The following is a 24850-nucleotide window of genomic DNA, read 5'->3' on the forward strand; positions in this document are numbered from 1 at the left end:
GCGTTCCCCAAAGTCTTCCGGGAAAAATTGTACCTCACTTGTGTGGGTAGGCCTAGTGTCCGCGACAGGAAACCGCACAAAATGCAACGTGGACACAACACAATTTCGACAGTGAAAAATGACCCTTTTTTGGCAAAGTGCCTAGCTGTAGTTTTTTAACCCTAGCTTTGCCAGCACCTAGAGAAACCTACCAAACCCACGCATTTCTGAAAACTAGACACCCGGGCGATTCCAGGGAGGTACGGCTTGCGTGGATCCCCCAACGTTTCCTTACCCAGAATCCCCTGCAAACCTCAAATTTAGCTGAAGAAATCACTTTTTTCGCACATGTTTGTGTGGGAAACTTGTGACATCACCAGGCTGACATAAATTTCCTACCACCCAGCAATCCCCCGGGTCTCCCGGGTCTCCCGATAAAAATGGTGCCTCACTCGTGTGGGAGGCCCAAGTACCCGCGAGAGGCAAGGGCCCAAAACTTAGTGAGGCGACATCAAAATTGCCTATCTCAAAACAACCTGGTTTTCCAAGGGGGGTCACCTGGGTTTTTGGCCCCGTGCTCGGTGGCCGTCTAGAGAAACCTACCAAACCCACTCATTTCAAAAATCTAGACACCCAGGGTATTTCAGGGAGGTATGGCTTGTGTGGATCCCCCAACTGTTCCTTACCCAGAATCCCCTGCAAACCTCAATTGTAGCTGAAAAAATCACTTTTTTGACACAATTTTGTGGCATCACTGGGCTGACACAAATTTCCTACGACCCAGCGTTTCCCCGGGTCTCCCAATAAAAATGGTGCCTCGCTCATGTGGGAGGCCCAAGTACCCGCGACAGGCAAGGGCCCAAATAGTATTGAGGCAACATCAAAATTGCCTATCACCAAACAACCTGGCTTTGCAAGGGGGGTCACCTGGGTTTTTGGCCCTGTGCTCGGCGGCCATCTAGGGAAACCTAACGAACCCACACACTTCTGAAAACTAAGACACCCAGGGATTCCCGGGAGGTATTGCTTGCATGAATCCCCCAACGATTCCTTACCCAGAATCCCCTGCAAACCTCAATTTTAGCTGAAACAAATCACAGATTGGGGGCAGAAAGACTAATTTTTGTGGGGCGGGGTGGGGCCATTGGTATGCCCATTTTTGGCAGCCCCCACCCTAATTCAGATTTGCCCCAAAATATCCCTGGCGTGTAGTGGGCTTCTTGCCCCCCCCCACCTGGGGGGGCAGATTGGGGGCTACTGCCCCCATCTGCCCCCCAGCGGGGGAAGAAAGGCTGTAATGGTGGCAGGGGGGTGGGGGCATTGGCGTGCCCGTTTCGGGCAGCCCCACCCTAAAAGAATTTGCGTGAAACAAATCCCTTGCGTCAAGTGGGCTTTCTGCCCCCCCATCTGCCTCCCAGGGGGGGGGGCAGAAAGGCTGTAATGGTGGCGAGGGGGTGGGGACATTGGCGTGCCCATTTCAGGAAGCCCCCACCCTAAAAAAAAATGCACCCAAAAAAATCCCTGGCGTTTAGTGGGCTTTCTGCCAGGGGGGGCAGAAAGACTGAATTTAGCCCATTTCTTTATGGGGGGAGCGAAGGCCCTTGCCCAACGGGCCGCTCCCCCCTCCCTGGTGTCTGGTGGGTGGATCCCTGCTTGGAGATCGCCCTTCTGGGGTGATTCCCAAGCAGGGATCTACTGGGGAGGGGTACCATGGAAAGGGGAGATTCTCCCCTTTCCAATGATACCCCTCGCCAGGGGGGAGCATCAAAGGGGTTAGGGTGATGGCATTACCCAATGGTTTACTGCCTTTGAGAGGGTTTGTAAAATGAGGAGGTTATACTAGAGATACTAGGGCTCTTTGCTCTGGGAGTTTCTCAGGAAAGTGCAGGGATAGACTTGTCCTTGTTTGTCAGCTGACGAGACAAGTAAGTGTCGATAATTAATTCCTGGCTCTGCTGTAGAGCCTGCCTTTGGGCCGACTCAGCGCCTCCCGGATTTTCTGAAAGCCAGAGCGACCCCCTCCCAACTTCAATAATTCTATGAAGCCATGCGCCTGATATTTGGGTGGCCCGACCCCTCCAGCGTGCCTTTAGGCCTCACGGGGTCAGAGAGGACCCCATCTTGTTCTGCGCTGGCAGCTCCAGCGGACCTCCATAGATCCAACCCTGGTTCTGGACTGGTGCCAGTTGTTCCAACTCAACCTTTCCTGATGCCCGTCCCGAGGCCATCACTGCTGGCGCCGCCATCCACATTGTGATTAGCGACTCCGATACAGAGCAGGATTGGCGTCGACCGACTCCGGTGCCGACAGGAGCCTTGCCTCCTAGATTGGAGCCTGAGCCCCATTCCCATGGGTTAGGACTCGAGGAAGAATGGGTGGGGTCACTGGACCCTGGAAAATACAATCCATATGAGGAATAACCTAGCATGGACTGGTGTGAGGAACTGGGTAAGCCTCTCCAGATATTTGTATACTTTCTTCGGCTATCATGGCTTCGGATGAGGAAGCCTTATATGCAGTGGTGGAGCAGAGGGCAGCTGAGGTCCTTGACCTTCAGTAGCCCTTGGTGGCCGTCAAGACTAACATCTTGTCAGAGATGCTGTAGTCCTGAGTCGTCACGTCCAAACTGCTACATCCGTTCAATGATGCCCTCACTGACATCCTTTTGTGGACTTGGTCCGAACTCAACCCAGGGGCTCCTGTTAATAGGACGATTGCCTGCTGCCACCGCCCCGCTCCAGGGGACCCAAACTCCCTCACCCTACCCCAGAGGTCAGTTGTCCAGCCTCAACATCCTATGGCTCATTCCCTACTGCCCATCTGGATAGGGAATTCCAGAGGCTGGACTCCTTGGGGACGAAGATGTTTTCTTCTGTTAGCCAGGAGTTGTGATCAGTGAACACTGCATGCCTATTGGGCCGTTACATAAAACCTGTCGGACACGGTTGCGCAAGTGCTGCCACAGGTCCCCGAGGAGGCCTGGGCTGTACTCTCTCAGGCTGTTGCAGATGGGAGGGACGCAGCAAATTATGCTATCCGCTGTGGACTTGACACGGCCAACTCACTGGGCAGAGCGGTTTCATCAACAGTGGCCCTGAGGAGCCAAGCCTTCTTGAGGACAACTGCCATTTTAGGGGATGTCCAGGCATCCCTTATGGACATGCCCATCGATGGCACCTGTCTATTTTGCGACAAAGCGGTTTCGGCTCTGGAGCGCTTCAAGGACAGTCAGGCTACAGCCAAGTCCTTGGGCCTTTCTATGGCCCCACGTCACCCCTAATCTGCCTTTTGTTGCTACGGAAGGGGCTTCCAACCTTGCCAGTTCCCTCCCAGCCACGAGTTGCACAATCTCTGTAGCCTCTGCATGCCCCAAAGGACGCGGTGCCCACAGACCTTGTGGGTCGGGTAGCCATCACCCCCCCTCCCCCGGCAGCTGAAGCCTCCAAACCCCCCTAATCTGCCCCTTACCATCACAGCCATCCAGTTGGTGGCAGGATTCACCATCACCTGCCCCACTGGCAGTCCATTACATACTGGGGATGCTACAAGGGTTGTGTATAGCTTAGCAGTATGGGTTGCACAAGGCGCTCAGGCAACATCTTGATTGTCTGGAACAGGAGATCAAATTCCTAGAAGACACACTTGGGGACACTCATGACACAGGGACAATAGCAGAGATTTGCTGACTGCTCTCGTAGCATGCAGAGGTAGCGGAAAGAAAACAATAATATTGGGGTAGATATAGATATAAGGCGTTTGCCTATGGGGAGAGTGAACGACCGAGGAGGTCACTGGCTCTGCTGACGCGATGTCCTTGATCTGGCTCTGATGTGGCAGAGATCGAATGCACAGCAGGGGACGCCACCAAATGACTAACCATATTCTAGACACATTTGCCACATGTAGGAGCCTGGCATAGTATATGATGCATACTTATTCAAGTGTTGCACCCTGCATTAATCCAGGCAACCCTTACGGCGATTTTAGTGGTCTTTGCTAACCATAGAAAGCTCTCAAAGTAGTAGCTGGGGGGAGCAGCCTTCAGGTCTAACTTGTAGGAATGGAAAGCAGTCTGTTTTACCAACTTAATCTGTAATGTTAAGTTAGATGAAAAGAGACCACACAGTGTTTAGCAAAAATAAGTGTATTACAACACATTATCACATTGGTATAGCTCCTACCCAGAGATATCAACACAATACACAAGAGTACTTCAAAAGCTATCCTGTAAGTAGCATAGAATCCAGTGGTCTTCAGGGGCAGACCATACCATATACTAAGAAAGTGGAATGCGAACTGCAGCAGAGGATTGGACTTGGGCCAGAAGACCCAGAGGAACTGGGGACACAATGAACCACCCAAGGTAAGTACCCAGAAACCCCACAAAGGCTATGTGCAGAGTGGAAACACAATTGTATGTCCAATTGAAGTCAATGAGAAGTCACAGTTGCAGTTTTGAAGAAAGACCCTTCCCAGAGGACTCCAAAGAAACCCTTTGGAAGACAGAAGTTTGGAGAGCCACCCCACCCGTGGATGCACCGGGAACCAGGTTACCTACACCAGGGAAGCTGGATACATAGGGGTGAAGTGATGTCATAACCTGCCGTAGACAACAATGGACAACCTCAAAGAAGATGTCTCTGGAGAATACTGTGAAGGAGTCCGGTGGAATCCAAGAGTGGATTCTGGAAGTGAAAAACCTGCAAGCAAAGTGGACAAAGTCTATGCCACTCGAATTGACTAGGAGGCACAGAAGAGCAATGCCCACGAATGTTGGGAGGTTCTGTAGAGTCAACGGTGATCTTGTCGAAGCAGCTGTGAGCACAAGCTGTCCCACGTTGGAAGTCAGTGACTAGGTGGTCGGAGTCCGGCGGGAGCACCAACAAGGCTTGGTAGCCGCAGCTAGCACAGAAGAGGAAAAAGGAGCAACGTTGAGACCAGCAAGGTCCAAAGGACTCACCAACAGCAGTAGAGTCAGAGCAGGCCCAGAGCAAGCAGAAGATCCCACTGAAGCAGTAGAAGCCCTCGGGAGGACCCACAAGCCAAAGACACAAGAGTCGCAAGAGGACCTTGAACAGCTCAGCAAAGATAAAGGCCCGTGGTGCAGAGGATACGGTGAGTACGCTGATCTTGGAGGAAAGAGATGCTGAAGTCTGGAGCTTCTTGTAGCCCGAAGATCTCTGGAGTGTAGAGCCAACTTGCCTTGGCAACGGCAAGTCAACACAGTGCACATGGATTTGGTCCCAGCGATTCCATCGAGGAATACTGGCCTCAAAATTGCAAAGTGGACAGGTCAGGCTTAGAGGGAGCTGCAGAACCACCACCTGTGTTGCTGAGCCTCGGGAAGTCAGTAGGACGACAGGAACAGCAGATGGTCAGCTTCACTGCTGTGCCTGCAGATGCAGGGGAGTGAGTCCTTCACTCCAAGGTAGATTTCCTCAGGTGTCCTTGATGCCCACAAGTGTCGAAGAACCTAGATGAAACACGGACAACAAAGAAGACTTGAAGAACAGCGAGACCAGGAGCAGCAGTAGTCTTCCTTGGTGCAATCTCGGTTCCAGTCGAAGTCCAACGAAGTCCAAGTGTCCATACTGGTGAAGAGCAATGTAGTTTTAGGGTTGAGTCTAGTCCCATGACGAATCTAAGGACCCACCCACAGGTAAGCCCTTAAGTACCCTAAGGAAAGGGTTTGAACAACTCGGGGGTCCCTCCTACAGGAGGGGCTGGACAGAGGGGAGGATACTCCCATGTCTTTTGTCCAGTTTCCTGCCAGAGCAGGAGCCAAGGGCTCCCTGAACTGGCTCAAACTGGAGTATGCATCGAGTGCACCAAATGTGTTCTTCAAGGCAGTCTGGTGGCTCTGGCAAGCACACCCCACCCCAGCCCAATACACGAAGTCCTGTCTGCGAGGGAGTCACACCTCCCTGCGACAAGAAACCTTTTGTTCTACCTTCCCCTGCTCGAGCTTGGCTTGGCTTGCTCGGGCAGAATCAGGTCTGTGGTCGGTAACAGCAGTAGCTTACTTCCAGATCCTGAAAGCCTGTTACCGGGAGTACAGGGAGGTTCCCTGAGGAGCCCCCCAATACAAGAGATCATATTTTTAACACTGCAATCCGTGTTGAGGTATGATTCCAAAGCATTTAATTCCAACCATGAACGGGTTCGGTGCAGCCACTATATAGTTAGACATCTCGTAATGACTGATGTCCACTAGATGTATAAAAATGGCTGACCGCACTTACAAAGTCTGTAGAATTGACTCTGGCGTTTCAAGGGGTATCCTGCTCATGCAGGGGCACCCTCACACATATAACCAAGCACCCTGCCCTAAGGACTGAAGAGCCTGCCTTAGGGGTGACTTGTAGGTTTTAAGGATAGTGACCTCAGATATAAGGAAACATATCTGTCTGTCGCGAGAGGTGCAAGCACTAACTCACACAGGCTGCAATGGCAGACCCGTAGTCACAGTTTAAGTGGTCTTCCATGGGTGGCACAATACATGCTGCAGCCAGTGGGAGAGAGCACAGTTTCTGGGGACCTGATTAGCAGGATCCCAGCAGAGTAGGTCAGAAGCATACTGACACCGAGCAAAAAGTGGGGGTAACCATAAAAGCAGATCCTACTTTCCTACACCATGTATTACGCAGCTCTCTATACATCACAGTTTCATACCTCCCCATCTCTGGTAGCTGAATAAATATGTAGCAGACATGCGATTGCATGGCTGGTTGATGGTCAGAGAGAATATCTGAATTACGCATAGCCATTATGGGTCTCCAGAATGGCAAGATGCCAGGACCCAATGGCTTTCCAGCTGAAGTACATAAAAGGTATTTTAACCTACTATGTCTGCATCTCCTAGAGGTATAGAACGAAGCACATTGTCAACTTATACTACCCCCCCCCCCCCCTTATTAGAGATACATCCAGAATTACACTGCCGAAGCCTGACAAACCAGCACTCATATGTGACTCTTACAGACCACTTTTTCTCCTCAACTGTGATACAGAAATACTGGCCAAACTCATCCCTAATCGCCTCACACTGCTGATGCTGGACCTGGTTCGACTGGGTTCATGCCTGGCCGATCCACGTCTCACAAATAAAATACTGTTTTCGCACTGCTAACGAACATGGACCCTGTCCTTGCCACCGCAGCTGTATCCTAGACGTTACTAAATCATTTGATTCATTAGAATGGGAATACCTCTTCATGATCCTAGAGACCATGTGTTAGATCTCATGCTTCCTGCACCCTTAGCTGGAGTACTTAAGCCTTCATATGCCTGTTCTGTAAAAGGCAAAACACTTTTTAGAGGATCCCTTACTTGTCAGGAAAGGCAGAGTTTATACACGCTCCCTGGGTTTAAATTCAGATCAGCCCAGGGAACCGGTGCTTGGCTTTCGGTATCTGAACCTGACACCACGCCCCTTCGCTTTCCTAGTCCCTGTACTCTCTCCTTCCTCACCTGATTCCTGTTCCCCAGACTTTAGCTGCGTTTGTGAGGCTTGGATGAACTCCTTTACTTCTGAAACTCCGGGTTGGAGTGTCTTTTCATAGGAGTCTCTACCGCGTCCTGTCTTTTGATCGAGAAAGCGGTGGTAAGACTCCCTTTTAGTTCTTGGGGACTGTGGCTTTTTGTACTTGCGCAGTGCGCGTCTAACTGGCAATCGATTTACACGCGCGAGGCGCGTTTCTTTGAAGTCTGCTTTTGATACGCGAGTTGCGCGTATGACTAATTTCAGTTGTTTGATACATTGGTTCTTTTACGCGCAGAGCGCGTTTAACGTCTTGCTGGATACTCTGTTATTATACGCGCGGTGCGCGTTGATGAACTGTTTGTTTGTTGCTTCTGAATACACAGTATCCTTCGCACGCTGAGCTCATTTGTTGACCTAGCTATTACAAGACAAGCGAGAGACACATTTTTTCCTTTCTCTTAAAACAGACTGTGACATTCAGTTAATCAGAGAGACTCCCAGGCAATCCTTTGAGTTTTTTGGGGGGATTCTGTTTATCACTTTCCACTGGCTCCTGACTGATTTCCCCCTCTCTTGACTCCTGACTGATTTCCCCCTGTTTTGACAAATATTCAAGTACAGTGTTCATTGCCAGTTGAAGAGCAGTTGTTTCTTTTGACCAATCAGCGGAGTTACAATTCTACAAAACCCCTGGAGATGTCCAGCTGGTAAGGGATTGTCTTGCTTTTAGAGAACAGGCGTTGTATTCTGTGAGGTGGGAGGGGACTTATTTCATAGTTGTTTGTCTTTCCCTTTCCACAGGTTATCGCCTCTCCTGCTTTCTGTCCTATCCTGAGTACTGATGTAACCAGCTGGGGGATTGAGAGTAGTCAAACCTGAGTCTCTCTCCCCACATCTCCTGGAGTCAGCTTATTGGTATAAAGGGAATTACTGCTTTGTCCAAGTGCTGGCTTGGGGAGTGTGGGGAGCTTCTCATCGCTCCCGTGGCCTGGGCCCTGCATCTTGTTCAGGTTAATTGTATCGGCAACAGAAAGCCAAGCCCAAGAAGTAAGGCCACCCGAGCGATGATGAATACTGAGGGAGCTAGTTCTTCAATAGATGCTGCTCTCCAAAGACCCTCTGTAGAAGAGCTGGCAAGTGTCATATTAGATCTTCAAAATGAGGTTGGGAGGCTTCGGGTGGAAAACGAGCGCTTACACACTGAGTTAGCTCAAGCTAGACTCCCATCTACACCTACTGTTAACATTGAGGAGACAGGTCAACAAAATAAACGCGGATATATCCAGCCGGCTCGTTTTACAGTTCCGTCTCCCACGACAAGTTCTACACCTTCGAACCCCCAATCTGTTCACGTACCAATCCATACACATAATCCAGTGCCTTTAGCGGTCCCTGAGAGGTTTCATGGTGACAGCGAGAAGTACAGTGTTTTTATAAATCAATGCCACCTTCATTTTTTGTGTAAGGCTTCTTCGTTTCATGATGACGCGGCCAAGGTGGCTTTTGTAATTTCCTATTTAGGAGGTAATGCGGCTAAAGTGGGCTGTTCCCCTTGTGGAAAATAACGATCCTCTTTTATATGATTTTACGTTGTTTAAGGAAAAAATGCGAAGTCTGTTTGCAAAACACACATATGTTCAGGCTAGTGATAATGAGTTGTTGAATTTAAAACAAGGCTCTAAGGAGCTTCTCACATATCTCACTGAATTCAACAGACTGGTGGTAGAAACTCAATGGCCTGAAGAGGACTTCCCTGTTTTATAGGGGACTGAATGATGATTTAAAAGACCTCCTTTCCCAAATAGTAGACCCTCCTGAAGATTTTCATGCTTTCATAGAATTAGTGGTGAAATTAAACCACAGATTAAATGAAAGAAAAGGAGAAAAATCACGGAGCAATGTGGCTCGATTCTTAGTGGTTAGAGGGGAAAAGAAAGAAAGCAGAGATAGCAAAGATACCAGTGAGCCTATGCAAATAGGGGGTATGAGAGCTCCTTTAACTCGTGAGGAAAAGGACAAAAGAAGAAAAAATAATCTGTCTTTACTGTGGCAAAGGAGGTCATTATGCTAGAGCTTGTCCAGCAAAATCTAGCAGCTCCCTCAAGGCAGCCGCTATCGGTCCATGTACTTCTTCACGTCCGGAAAACTAAAGAACTTGAAGAAAACAGTGACCGATTCTTCAAGTTGTCGAACTTTGCAGGTCTCCCACAATCAAGCAAGTATAGCCGCCCCAGTGGCGAGACATTTTACCTTGTCAGTTACTCTAATTGTTTCTATTCAGCGTCGAAAGGCATTGTCTATACTTTTAGAATCTGGAGCAACAGGGAATTTCTTGGCCATACGTCTTGCTCAGTCGTTAGGGATTCCTTTTTTACTTAAGGCAAAACCAGAGCCAATGCGGGCCGTGGATGGCACAGAATTATCGTCCGGCCTAATTACTTATCACACCCCTGCCTTGACCATGGTATGCAGTAACGGGCATTCTGAGTCAATTGTGTTTGACTTGATTGACACACCTAATTTTGGGGCGATCCTGGGGATTCCCTGGTTGCAGGTTCACAACCCTCACATTGATTGGAATACACGCAGAGTGACTCTGAAATCTCCCCATTGTCTGTTACAATGTTCTAATGAAGCTAAAGAGTGGGACAGTCCATTGTGTTGTGCAGTAGATACCGTCGGTGACAACCTACAGGTTCCCTACCAGTATAAAGAATATCAAAAGGTGTTTGATGAAGTTAAGGCTACCGCTCTCCCTCCTCACAGAAGTTACGATTGTCGTATTGATCTAATTCCGGGGGTAGATCTACCTGTGAGTCGAGTCTATGCCTTGACCGAACCAGAGACTAAATATTTACAAAAGTATTTAGCTGAGATGTTGGAAAAAGGTTTCATTAGACATTCTACTTCTCCAGTGTCATTGCCCATCTTCTTCATTCCTAAGTGAGAAGGGGGCTTAAGAGCTTCTCTAGACTACCTTGCCTTAAACAAGGTGACTATTAAAAACAAGTACTCTCTCCCTCTTATCTCCGTACTTTTAGATCAAGTGCGAGGAGCCAAGATTTTTACTAAATTAGACCTGCGAGGGGCCTATCATCTGATAAGAGTGAAGAAAGGTGACGAATAGAAGACAGCATTTAGGGCTAAATTCGGATTGTTTGAATACTGTGTAATGCCTTTCGGTCCCTGCAATGCCCCTGCGGCGTTCCAGTTTTTTATCAATGACATACTAAGGGAATTTCTTGATTTATTTGTGATCGTCTAGAACGGTTGAAGGACAATCCGTTGTTTGCTAAGTTGAACAAAAGTACCTTTCATATCAATAGGGTAGAGTTTTTAGGATTTGTCATCTCTCCCGAGGGTATTCATATGGACCCCAAGAAGATTGAAGCCTTGGTCAAGTGGCCCAGTCCTACTAATGTAAAAGTGGTACAGTCGTTCATTGGCTTTGCCAACTTCTATAGACGATTCATCGACCATTTTGCAGATCTTATCTCACCCATTACTCGGCTGCTCTGTAAAGGAACCACCTTTGTTTGGTCTCCCGAAGCAGAACAGTCCTTCTTGCAGCTGAAAGAAAGATTCACCTCAGCACCGATTGTTTGTCATGCGGACAACACACAACCATATTATGTAGAGGCAGATGCCTCGCAAAATGCGGTAGGGGGGTGTTATCTCAACGTGACTCTACCACTGGTTGTTTACACCCCGTGGCATATTTCTCTAAGACACTGCTACCGGCAGAACAGAATTATACCATTGGGGAAAGAGAGCTCTTAGCGATAAAACTCTCCTTTCAATAATGGAGGCATTACCTTTTGGGATCCCCTCATACCGTTAGTTGTTTGTCTTTCCCTTTCCACAGGTTATCGCCTCTCCTGCTTTCTGTCCTATCCTGAGTACTGAGGTAACCAGCTGGGGGATTGAGAGTAGTCAAACCTGAGTCTCTCTCCCCACATCTCCTGGAGTTAGCTTATTGGTATAAAGGGAATAACTGCTTTGTCCAAGTGCTGGCTTGGGGAGTGTGAGGAGCTTCTCGTCGCTCCCATGGCCTGGGCCCTGCATCTTGTTCAGGTTTGTTGTATCGGCAACACCATGAGGATGCCACCAGGATTCATGACATGGATAAAGCTACTATACATAGCTTCATTGGCCCACCTTCACATAAATAAGGTTAATTCCCAACCCTACCATATCTCTCAAGGATCCTGCCAGCATTGCCCCCATCCTCTGCTGTAGCTATGGAACCACTGATGGCTAAACTCAGACAAAATTATAGAGCACATGCACTAAACTATCATGACAGACACTTACTCATATTTCTGTACGCTGATGACATGACTCTGCAACTCCAAAATGCTGAGGCGAGCCTTAACCGTTTCATAGGAGCCTAAATGAGATGTGAAATGCTGGCGGGCATTGCGATAAACTGGGAGAAATCCCAGAGTGTTCCTCTAATGAACACAACTAGAATACACAGTGAATTATCTGGACATCCACATCAATCGAGATCAACAAATAGTAATTTGGAAAAACTGTGGGGTGGCACTGACTCAGATTACAGATAATATCATGTGGTGGCTTGCTCTTCCAATATCCTTAGCAGGGTGCGTTAGCCTTCTAAAAATGCCCCGAATGCTGTATACCTAACATCCCACTACAACTCAACAAAGCATTCTTCTGCACGTTAAAAACACAGTTATGGGGATAGGTGTGGTCGGGGAAGGGAGCAAGGGTGGCTTGGGACATGCTTATTTTGCCATATCATTTGGGAAGTTTCGAGCCACCGGATCATGAACTGTATTATCTTAGTGCACAGGCCCACTTTGTGCATTACTGGCACCATCCTGTCCAGCAAAAGGCACTTGGATAAAACCTCCATAGCTGCTCACATTGTTGGGGCGTGGGACGACCTGCGTAAAAAAGCAGCGCATGACATCCTGTTCTTATCTAACGCTGCATTTGCGCTGCCGCCCGTTGATACCCGGCAGCAGAAGAGCCAAAGGCCCAGTCGCAGTTAGATTCCCTAGATATCATGAGATGAGGTGATCTTTACCAAAATGGTACATTCGTACGCTGGAAGTCTTTTGCAGGACATACCACCAGCCACATTGAACATATTTCTTTATTGCGTTTAAGAGGGTCCTGCAGATTGCCATGCCCCGAGTTCCCCTCTGAGCCGGCGTCATTTCCAGCATTAGATACATAGCGCACTAAAGCTATCCCTACACACCTAGTCTCCAGACTCCATTGCCTAATGCTCAAGACACTGCCAGATGCAGTGTGCTTGGCTAGGACTGGATGGGAAGCAGAAACCAGAGTGGAACTTACTCCAAGAACTTGGAAGTTCTGCTGCACTCAAACCAGCATGATAACTGCTAGTAGCAGATTATGAATTATTCACTTTAAATTCTCGACTAGAGCCAATCCAAAAGCTCTATACTGCTATGGACTGTGGCGAACTCAGAGTGGAGCACCAAAGGGGAGATTCCTGCATCTGGCATGGAACTGCCCTACTTTACCAACATAATAAACTTCTTACAGCAAATGTAAGGATGCAGCATCCCATTCGACCCCAGAGTGGCCTTACTGTGCTGGACTGAGAAAATCATCGCAACTCAGAAGAAACGTACAGCTCAAGCACTATTCCTGGCCAAGCGGCAAGTAGCCTGTTAATGGGGTGAGGCTACTGCCCAAAGCTCAATTAATGGATTCAAAATATGACTTGCTGGATTGAGCCTCTTGAAATATACGTAGAACCCCTCCCCCGGTCCTCGATCTAGAGACACATGGGCCCAGTTCAGGCACTACCTTTACGCAGCAAATACCAGAACTGAGGGCAACACAGATGGTCCTGGATGAAACCCACTCTTCTCGAACAACAAGACAGTGAACATTAAATGGACTAAGGCTGATATCATGTACAAAACGGAGGAGAGTGGGGACAGCGCACAGCTTAAGACCATTTCAATGTTCTATAGTCAGGACAGAAGAGGACCTATCGCAATATTGCACTGTCTGGTAGCTTAGTGGACTAGTGTATCCATTGTAGAGGCCAGTGTTTGAGCTCATGGTCGCAGGTTCAAATCCTGGCAGATCCACTCAGCCTTCCATCCTTCTGAGGTCGATAAAATGAGTACCATTGAGTTGGGTAACAATAAACATCTGTTATTCAGCGCCAAGATACACTTATGGGTGAATGAGCGCTTTACAAATTTAGGTCATGTTATGTTACTGTCACAAACAGAGCAAAAGACACACAATTGGATTTAGGCCCAATCTCTGTACCTGGGTGAATGTATGACATTGTTCTGCATTCTGTCCATCAATTGTTCTTTTTGCATTTATCGCCCCGAGTGGGACGGGTATGCCCAGACGTGGGTCCCGTGCTCCCCATGCCATTGGAGTCAAGCGGTCCTGGCTGATGAGGGGTGAAACCCAGAAACCGGTCCTAGGATGCTTGTTTCCAGTCCAGGGAGGACCTGGCCTGGCAGTTCGGACTGGACTGTTCCCATTGGGTGCAGGGTCAAGACTGATTTGCACATGGCTGGGTTCAAACTGGAGTGGCATGGGGAGCAAATAAATTATGGATTTAGGCCTAGATCTTTGTACTGGGGTGAATTTATGACATTGTTCTGCATTCTGTCCATCAATTGTTCTTTTTGCATTTATCACCCCGAGTGGGATAGGTATGCCCAGACGTGGGTCCTGTGCTCTCCATGCCACTGGAGTCGAGCTATCCTGGCTGATGAGGGGTGAAACCCTGAAACCGGTCCCAGGACGCTTGTTTTCAGTCCAGGGAGGACCTGGCCAGGAAATTCAGGCTGGACTGTTCCCATTAGGTGCAGGGTCAAGACTGATGTGCATATGGCTGGGTTCAAACTGGAATGGCATGGGGAGCAAAAAAAACGATGGATTTAGGCCTAGATCTTTGTACTGGGGTGAATGTATGACATTGTTCTGTATTCTGTCCATCAATTGTTCTTTTTGCACTGTGACAAACAGAGGCACAACCAGGCGTTGGACTATTGGTCATTGCATGGCCAGAATAAAGATACTACAACTCTTTCCCCATCTAAACTGATAGATTTTTGTCAGTAAGAATTTGCAACTGTTGGAGTTTCATTATGATTGTTGTTTATTGCAATGTTGTATTATGAAAATTGATTAATAAGCTATAATAATAAAAAAGAAATAGAAGCTAAGGGCAAAAACGTAATTTCATCTGCCAGCCCTGCACTTCGCTCTGGGGCACAGAAAAATATTTTATGGGCCACTCGAGATATTACAGATTTTGTTGCTTGTGCTAAGGGTCCCTGTGGGTTCTTCAGATTGTTCAGCTTTGTTAAATCCCTTCCTGCACTACCCTTCCTATATGCTGCTGGTTTTCTATCTAGTATTGGTAGATCATGCCAATATTCTTTCAAGAAAATTGTTGATATAACTACCTCAGGTACAATTGAGGTGGTACCCAAGGCATAGAGAGAAATGGGATGCTCCTCTTCGTAGTTTTTGGTCCTAAAGAAGGATGGGGCCTGTGGCCATTTTTCTAAAGAAAGGCAAAAATTAAATTGATGAGTTGCTCAAGGCAGTTGGCATTGGAATCTGAGGATTGGATTGTGTCCATGGACCTGCAGGACAGGTACTATTATCTTCCAATCTTGCTCTCCCACAAGAAGTATCTCAGTTTTGTGGTGCAGTCAAAACTTTTCATTTCTCTATCCTGTCTTTCGGCTTTGCATCCGACCATCAGGACAAAGGTCCGCAACTGGCTGATGAATTCAGGTTCACCACAGCTGATCTCACACCAGCTACGCTTGATGGTCAAATTTTGTCGCCCTTGGGTTTTCCATCTCCAGTTTTTGCAGAGCATTCTATAAATAGAAGGGTATTCTAAACACTGTGACTTTGAAGGCTTTTAAGCTTGCGCAACGAGTCTGGCACATTCAGGCTGTTGTCCTAATATTTCAAACAAAAGCACTTGTTCAGGCCTTGATGGTTCTGAGGCTTCTTATGGTTGTGCATCTTGTTTGTGCCTTATGACCATTGGCCCATGTGAGACCTGAGTGTAATCTGCATTTCAGTGGGCTCAGAACTAAGGAGGGTTCTCAGTTCACACCCGCATCTCTAATGATATGGCTCTGGGCAATCAGCCTACTGCATGTCATGTTGGCATCTGACATCCACCATTATTCTCCTTGTCTCTGTTTTGGTTGGGCTGTGGAGGTCACCTGGATGTGGTGAAGATGAGGGGTCTGTAGTCTCAGACGGAGCAGCTCAATCTTCTAAACCTTCTGGAGTTGCATGCCATCATGCTGGCCCTGAAAGCCTTTTTGCCCTCCATACAGGGAAAGACAAGTCAGGTGATGACTGACGAAACCACTGCCCGGTGATACTGCAAGAAGCAAGGCAAAGTGCGTTCTTGTGCCCTCTGTCTGGATACTTTAGGGGGGATTTTGGAAAGATCTGCAGTCCCAAGAGTAAGGCAGGGTGTTTCACCTGTACCTACACACTTTATACCTTCATACATAGAGAGTGAGCAGAATCCGTCAGAACTGGTAGATGTCATTCCAGCTGCTTGCTTTTCCTCCACCTAGTCTGTGTTCAGGCCTTTGGGTTACATTTGTCAACTAGTATAAATAGAAACAATTGTCCACCCAGCAAATGAGCCTGTGTAATGCTCTGTTTTATGTCTTGTTTTTAGCACTGATACAGATTACTTATTACTGACTGCCCTTTCTTCATTGCCGAATGGGCCCTCTTTCTGGCCACCAGTTGTGATGCGTTTTTAGCCTCTTCAACCTGAGACTCTGAACTCAGAAGACCATGTATTTCATTGTCCTCATTTCTGTATGTTGCATTAGAGTGCTACACACGTTGTCAGTCCAGCCTCATTGTACCATTTTTTTCTTGACAAGCTAGTGCTTTGGACTTGTGCATTGTTTATTCTGAAAGTGGTGTCACCTTTCCATGTGGAGCCATCCATCCCTCTCCGTTTGTTCTTCTCTCTGCCACATCCTTCTAAGAAGGATTAAAACCTACTCTAGTTCTGTCCTAAGCAGGCCCTTTTTAACTAAATTCTTGTAAGACGGAGGAGTACCAGGTGGACGATACGTTCTTTGGTGGGTTCGCTTTTGTGAAGTCAGAGAATGTGATCCAGAAGCAGGCGTTATCACGATCGATTAATAGTCATTTGCACCAAATCTGTGTCATTCTGAGATCCTTATGTCTCATTACACAATGGCGAAAGCTGTGACTATAGCCCTGGAGCAATGTTTCTTTTGTAGACATCTGCCAGGCAGCCACCTGGGCATTCGTCCATACTTTCACCAGGCATTTCTGTCTTGACTTTCAAGTCTGCAGGCAGAGTCATTTTGCCCACTCGATCCTGCAGTATGTCCTGGTGTAAAGTCAACTCCTCTGACTCACCTGCTTGCTGAGGCATTGCTTTGGGATTGATTCGGCAGGTGAGGAATCTGTGGCTAGAAGTGTCCATCAGAAGAATAAGTTACTTAAACCATCTATAATGGTCTTTCTCATAGATACTCTGTCTAACTGTAGATTTCTCCCGCCTTCCCTCCTTCCTGTTCTTTGTGGATTAATAAGGTTCCAAGTTAAATTTGCAAAATGAGAGCCCATTTCACTTTCTCAACCACTCTCAGCATGTGTAGGTTTGGGCACAATGTACAAACTAACATTAGCACTTTGGGTGGCACCTATATGTGGCTCTGTCGTCGTATCCAGAGGCAGGACAGAGTTCCGTCGGAGGCCAATCACACCACCTCCTAGCACATAGGAACTAAATCCTAGTCTAGGTGGCCATTGGAGAGTGTCTCAAGCTGAGAAATAAAAAGATCACAAGGTGAGGAATCTGCGGTTAGATAAAGTACCTACCAGAAAAATCGTTACTTTGAGAGCTGCATTCCAAACTATATGCTGACACGGTGCTTATTTCTATATATTGCAGACTTCTTTTAATGACTGTGGTGGGTCGCAGCATTTTGACAATAAAACAAACTTGTTTCGTGCTTGTAAGTAGGAGAGCTCAGTTTGAGATCAAGCTTATCATTGAGGCAATGATGTGCTGATTAAAGCATTTGCTCAGAACTAAAGTTGGACTTTCAGAGACCGTTAAGCATTTAATTTATAATCAAATGTGTGAGAACACGTCAATCTGCCCAAAACATCTTTTTCAACTACGAGTTTAGATTACCCAAAACCAGTCCAGGTAGCATATCTACTTGGGATGCTAAAACCATACTGGCCATGACAAAGCTGTTAGAATGTCTCTTGTAGTATATTTAAACAGAAGCACACAGATCCAGAAACACGTGCACACATACATGCAGACAGCTCACCACACCTTCCAGCATCTATGCACTCAAAAGCCAGTAACCTAATGAGAATGCTTGCGACACTTCATCAGTCATACCCAAAGATCAAAACTGTGATTGCAACATAAGATGCTGAAAAAGTATTCAACTCTGTGCAAAGCTCATTTGGATGGAAATACTGAAGAGGATGTGAATGTAGGACGATATTTTCATTTCATGATCCAGTTGCTGTTCACTACCAACACGAGGACTAAGACTGTTAGATCTATCTATCTCTGCGATCTGTAAACCGCAACAGCTACTCAATGAGTGTCCCAGTGCTAAAAGCAGGGTAAGATCCTGGCTGGTCTGGGATAAGAATGCAAGTCCAAAGATCCACGTTTTATGAGGGCGCTTAAAGGTCTGAATATCCACTGTGGCCCAAAGCTGCTGCGGTGTGGTGTTCCAGTCCCTAACTGCAAGGTAGGAGTGGGAGCTACCGCCCCCTTGTTTTCCTTTTGGTTTTGGGAAACACAATAAAGAACTAGAGGAATTAAGTAATCTGGATAGATGGTAATGGATAATTCTTTTTGACAGGTATTGAGAGCCAGATTGATAAAAAGCTCTATGTGTGAGGACTAATCCTTTAAACCTCACCAGGTCCTTGGTCGGCAGCCAATAAAGTTCTTTCAGAAAGGGGAGGAGATGAGTCCTCCTAGAGAGTTTCAGCAGAAGTCGTTGTGCAGCGTTTTGAACCAGCAGCAATCTCTTCAGGAGGAAGCTGGCAGGCCGAAATAAAGTGAGTTGGCATAATCCAACCCTGAGGTGATCACTGCCCGAATCATTGTTCTTGCCTTAGAGCAGCCTGGACAGGCTGGACACTGCCTCAGGGAGAGGAGTCCAGGGGTGACGAAACAGGCAGCATGTCTGACGCTGAGCACGGGCCGAGCGCGGACATTCTTGCCTTTAGCGCACCGGCTGCGCGTCTGCACACCGGCCCTTTTTATAAAGCAGGTAAGCATGTGAAGATGGCCCAGAACGTTGACCACTAACCGGCTCAAAATGGAGGCCAGAGCAGAGATAAAGATCAAAAGAGGCCCCCCTCTTCCCACCTAAAAAAACTGTGCAAAAATGCTGTGTGAGCTAAAGCGCGCCTAAATACAGCTCCCCTAAAACTTACACACAAAAAACGGATCTGTTTAGTGCAGATAGATGATGGACATAGAACGAGTCTTTAGTGCAAATTAGCAAAGTTCAACAGCTTTTCAGTATTTCAACATCCACTGTTATTAAAAGCGTATTAAAACACATAAAAATTCCTTTAAAAGACTTTCTGTGCGTAGACCCACGCCACAAAGGATTGTATCAGTTTACCGGCGTACGTGCACCAGCTCTCTTTATAAACCCAATCAACCATGGGAAGATGTTCCAGAATCCAGACCGCTAATTATTATCATGATTATTATTTAACCAGCTCAAAATGGCGGAAGGGGCGGTGATATCTGGTGTATTTAAATGATGCCATTGTACCAGTCTTTGATGCCCACGTAGTCCAATTATTATTCCCATTGACACAAGAACCATTGGTGCCACTGAGGCAAGAAAATAATATATTTAGAAGTATTTCCTTTTATGGCCACGCTAGCATTCTGAACTTGTGTAACAAAAATACATCACCGTATAATATGAACTGGTGAGAGATCCCCCAACAACTGCATCATGACATAGTGACGTTTGAGGGGTACTCCAGACTCTCTATTACTTCAAGGAGCACAGATGAGCACAATTGGCCTTCCAGTAGAATTAGGACAGAACCAAATGTCTGGTCATCACCATTGGCAGAAGCATTTACATGTTTACCAAGAATAAATATGGTGCAGCAATTAATAGACTAAAAACACTATTTTAAAAAATATACCAAGTCGTTCTTTATATATGATAGGCTGTGTCTTCTAAAGATGGTAATCTTAGATTTGTACACCTGAATATTTTATTGCAGCTTCCTACAAAGTTCTTCAGAGTTAGGTAGTCATACACTTGACTAGTCTGGGCAGGTGTGTAACACACGTTGAAATAGGAGATGTTTCTTCATTGTCTTCTTGTTCTCCTTTGAATGGAAAGGACTGAGGGCACCCGATCTTGAGGTAGTTTGTCTCATAAGCTAGGTTGCTGTTCTCTGTTTTCAGTAGGTATTTATTACGGTACGTTCTATACATTTTCTTGTAGCTCTGGAACGGTATTAGTGGACACAAGATGGTGAAACTAGAGATCAATATGTGGAATATGGCTAGGTCATCCTGGAGGTCATTGGCTGAGCAGTCTGGTTTGGTGAGAGTATACCCCTCTTACATGGTGTGGCTTTTCCAGAAGTGTCTGTCACCCCGAGAAGGGTTACAAACGTATTCAAGGTGCTACATGTCCAAGCATTGGGAGTATTTTCAGTGAAAATAGATTCAAATTACTTCAAGAACTTAAAAACTGGCGAGATCTCAGTGTACTTGGTGTGTTTGTGAAATACAGAATCAAATTTGACATGTCCATGCTACTTTCTGAGTTCTCTATCGAACCTAAAACATTCCATCTACTAGAGGTTGCTATAATTAAGCTTTGTAGGGGCCATATTGTGTTGTATGTATAATGGGAAGCAACATACAGTGTTGCCAAAGCGGGGAGTGGCAAGAATGGATCAGAAGAGGGCACTTCGGCAGCCTTAACATGTTATATCTGTGTAAGCTTATGTCTGTCTGTGTTACCTATAAACTTGTAGACAAGACATGTCAAATACCAAAGAAATTAAAATTGATAGAACCAGACAGATCATGGGTACGGGATAAAAATGTAATGGAAGAAGCACACGCCAACTCCCTTGTGTGTTCATGTTCCAAGATTCACTGTTACCTATATAAGGCTAATGACCTGATCAAGAGTAAATCTCCAGAAGGATCCCAGCTTGAATTTCGCTGGACCCCTAGGCAATGATAATCCTCCCAAGTACAATGCCCATTTTGTGGAGGTGACTCTAGAGACGGCCAGGTGTAGAATTGCACTAAACTGACTAAGTCTGCAGCATCAGACTAGAAGAATAGCTCTCTTACTTGTCCAACTGCTGCAAGCTGGAGGTCGAATTTATCAAAAGCAGGTACGAGACGTATGGTGAGGGATAAGGGAGTTGTGTAGGGTGCTGTTATTGTTTATAGTACTGTTCCTTCTGTTACAGTGTTTGCTTGGAGGAGGGGGAAAGGGAAGCTTGTTATCCAGGAAATTCAGGATTCCCTTCTAATTGCCATGTCTGTTGTTAAAAGAGTCATCAGTGAATGTCAAATCTGGGCATGGGTTTTGGGCACTGAGTAACTTGACTGTGCAACCCAACTTTTATCTGGCCCTGCTTGTGCAATTTTAGTCAGAGCTAAGTAGCACCGTCTGTCGTTTGCACTCCTCTGATTTTTACAATGCATTTGTGTGCAGTTGCTAATGAATCCATTTTGGTCTGTAGCATTGGAATCCATGACAAGTCTAATGTTGCTTTGTTGTTGTAGAAACATATTTAAATGCCGCTTTCACTTCTATTTCAAGGTTATGCTGTGGAACCTGAATAAAACTCGTCCACAGTTTTTGCTGAATCTACAACACCTCACCGAAGAGGAGGAGGAAGAAGAGATGGGACAACAACTCGATGGTGGAAAGCTCTTCAATCCTCCCTTGGCCCATTCACTCAGTGTGGCAAACTGTGGCAACATCTTTGCATGCGGGTCTGAGGATGGTAGAATCCGCGTATTCAGGGTAACTGGTCCAAAGTTTGAGCTAGAGGTTGGGTTTAGAGGTCACAGTAAAGGGGTATCACAAGTCCAGTTCTTAAACTTCTTGCCTGCCCCATGGTGCCTGCTCTCTGGAGGAAATGATGGTAAAGTACTGCTTTGGGACATGAGTTGTGTAATAGCAAAAGATCATCCGAATACATTGAGGTATGGCCACAGTAGGAAGATCCGGAGGAGTCCTTTATCCAAAAAGGAAGATAAAGCCAGAGCTGAAGGTGGCAGCGCGGAAGAACATTTCCACATGTCTCCAAAGCTGTGTGTGGAGCATGGGGAGAAGGTTAACTGGATCACTGGTGCAGAGATAAAGGGCTCCAAGCTGGTATTGGTGGCGGATCAGAGTAGCTCTGTATCGGTGTACCCCCTGACATTTTCCTAAAGTGGATTGGGAGTAGCCTCTGAAGTTGCATGTACTGCAAGCATTTGCGCCTCAGAATTTATAAAAGAGTAATAAAAAATTAATTGGTGCAGAGGCGTTTGCAATATATTTTCATTGCTTAGATATTTGAGTTTACGTTTGCTTCAGACTTTCAGTAAAATGAACAAGTGCAGTTTGGACAAGTGAAAGGGAAAATCAGGGTTAAACATGGGATTTAAGCATGTTCTGTTTGTTCATTCTCAATACACGAAATGTTTTTCTTGTGATGGTGGGATTGTTCGGTTTTTCTCAAAGTTAACGCTCTTAGTTAAAGCACCAAAGATCAAATCCACTCAACATTAACTCATTTATTTGAAGTAATATAGAGTTTTTGGTATATTTAAAACCCTTTGCTAGGAGATGTGTATGCATAAATCCGCAAGGATGCTATTTTCTGTAAAAGGGCTAGTGGAAGCATTTGCCCTGTCAGATTACTTTTACAGGCCTGTTAGAGCATAGCCTTTCAAATAATAAAGTGCCACACCAACTTGACTGTTCAAATAGTCTGTGAGAAGTTGGCCTGGTATATGATTTCCACTAGTTAAAGTGAGCACATTGAACCAGTCCAAACAACCCTTATGGTGATTTAAGAGGTCAAAGATAACCTTAGAAGGCTATCCAAGTAGTAGCTGTGGAGAGCAGCCTTCAGGCTTAGTCTTGAAGGAATGTTAAGGAGCTTATTTTACCAGAATGAAAACCTATTGTATTGGTTAATTGAAAGGAGAACCACTCAGTAGTTAAAAGAATATATATTTATTATTACAACACCTTAATTACCTCAGAGTATCTGCTACATGCAAATAAACACAAAGCACACAATACTATACCACAGAACCAATCGTAAGTAGCACTAATACACAGTGGGCTCCTGGGGGAGACCAAACCATATACTGAAATAGTGGTATAAGAACCACAACTCGAGTCAGGACAGTGTCTAGCGAGTGTAGCATCGCTGGGACCCCAAGGAACCACCCAAGGTGAGTAAGTAGGGACCCCACAGAGGACGGGTGCAGTGTGAGAACACGACCGCGTGCTACGTGGAATTCAATGGGAGAGTCGCGGTTGCAGTTTTACAGTTTAAGGACCCTTCCCAGTGGATTACGAGGAAACTCTTTGGAACATAGAAGGTTGAAGACTCACCCCACTGGTGAATACCGAAGTACCAGATTTACCTATTCCATGGAAGCCGGGTGCATAGGGCTGAAGTGGCTTCGGAAACCGCTGTCGTTCTCAGTGGGAGTTTACAAAGAAATGCCGCTGGTGGAAAGAAGAAAAGTCCCAGGTGGAACCCACAGGTGGATTCTTGATGAAAGGAACCTGAAAGCAGAGGGGACAGAGTCTGGGTCACTCAGGAGTGACCAGGGGCTCAGTAGACGAATGCCCACCGATGTTGGGTGCTTCAGGTGCATAGAAGGAGACCTTGACTCTACAGCTGCAGGGACCAAGAGACGTCGAGGATGACCAGGAGCCGCATACGAGCTGTCCCACGTAGGATGTTGAGTGCTGAGGGGTCGTTGTCCAGCTGGAGCACCAACAAGCCTTGGCAGTGCAACCCACAAAGGAGGTCAGGAAAGGTTACAGTCTGGCCCGGCAAGGACCCGAGGACTCACCACAGCAAGGGGAGTCAGTGCAAGCCTGGAGCAACCAGGGGAGCCCAAGAAAAACAGTGTTGTCCCTCAAATGGACCCACAAGCCGAAGGCACAGGAGTTGCAAGGGGACCTCTAGTAGTTTCACAAATTAACAGCTTGCAGGGCACAGAGTGCAAGGAGGCCGAAGTCCTTTGTACGAAATGTGCGCAGAGGTTGGGGCTATCGACAGTCCAATGCATGAAGTTGGGGAACGCCAACAAGCATATGCACTTGCAAAAGTATGTGGTGCACAGGGGTTCAGGTTATGCGGTCCCCATGAGGGACACTGGCCTCAAACTTGGTGAGAGGGCAGCTCAACCTCAAGGAACTTATGAACCCACCTCCTGTGTTGCTGGAGCCTTCGGAGTCCGCAGGACCTAAGGATCAGCAGACCGGTCAGTAGTGTTACGGTGCCTGCAAACGCAGGGAAGTGACTCTTTCACCCCAAGGGAGATACTTCAGTTGTCCTTGATGCTCCACAGGTCCTGCACAGAGCCTGTATGGTGCACGTGCACAGATGATACTTTGGAGGGAAAGGGAGACGAAGTCGGGCTTAGGCGAAGTCCAGAGTGTTCAGACTGTCGAAAGTCAGTGGTTTATTGTTCAGAATCTTGTCCACGTCAAATCTAGGGTCCTACAGCCTTGTAAGCCCTTTTGTACCCGCGGGAGAGGGTTGGACAGCTTCAGGGGACCTTCCCAGGAGAGGGTCAGGACAGAGGGGAGGTTACTCCCATGTCCTTTGTCCAGTTTCGTGCCAGAGCAGGAGCCAACGGCTCCCAGGACTGGTTTGAACTGGACTATGCACAGGGACACCAAATGTGCCCCTCGTGCAGACTTTAAGGCTCTTTGGAAGTGCACCCACCCACCTCCAATACACTAAATCTTCTCTTGGAGGTGGTCACACCTCCCTGTGACAGGATGCCTATTGTGCTGCCTTCCTCTGCTTGAGCGTGGCTCAGCAGCAGGAGGGCAGAAATGTGTCTCTGGTTGGCAGCAACCATTTTGTGCTGCCTGGGTTGAGAAGTCTGGTACCAGGGACCCACAAAGCTTGCTTCCGAGGGGTGGAATCATACCTCCCACACCGATTACCGGAGTGTATGTATGATTCCAAGGTGTTTGATACCAAACACAACAACATGGTTTGGTGCAGCCATTTCCGAGAGTGCATTGTACGCAAGCATATAATGCACCTCTACCTATATGTCTGGCTGCGTC

At 46.9% G+C, this 24850-nt stretch overlaps 1 protein-coding gene across 6 annotated transcripts in view; it reads left to right on the forward strand.

Moving 5' to 3' along the window:
* Positions 1–22054, forward strand: part of WDR53 (WD repeat domain 53) — a 117245-nt gene extending 95191 nt beyond the window's left edge. For all 6 annotated transcript variants that reach the window (XM_085634219.1, XM_085634225.1, XM_085634222.1 and 3 more), the window contains one exon: positions 21350–22054. In XM_085634219.1, coding sequence (XP_085490345.1) covers positions 21350–21967 — 618 coding nt within the window. In that variant the 3' untranslated portion in view covers positions 21968–22054. The remainder of the gene's footprint in view (positions 1–21349) is intronic.
* Positions 22055–24850: the final 2796 nt, after the last annotated feature.

Source organism: Triturus cristatus, chromosome 11, assembly GCF_964204655.1.
Source record: "Triturus cristatus chromosome 11, aTriCri1.1, whole genome shotgun sequence".
NCBI classification, from domain to species: domain Eukaryota; kingdom Metazoa; phylum Chordata; class Amphibia; order Caudata; family Salamandridae; genus Triturus; species Triturus cristatus.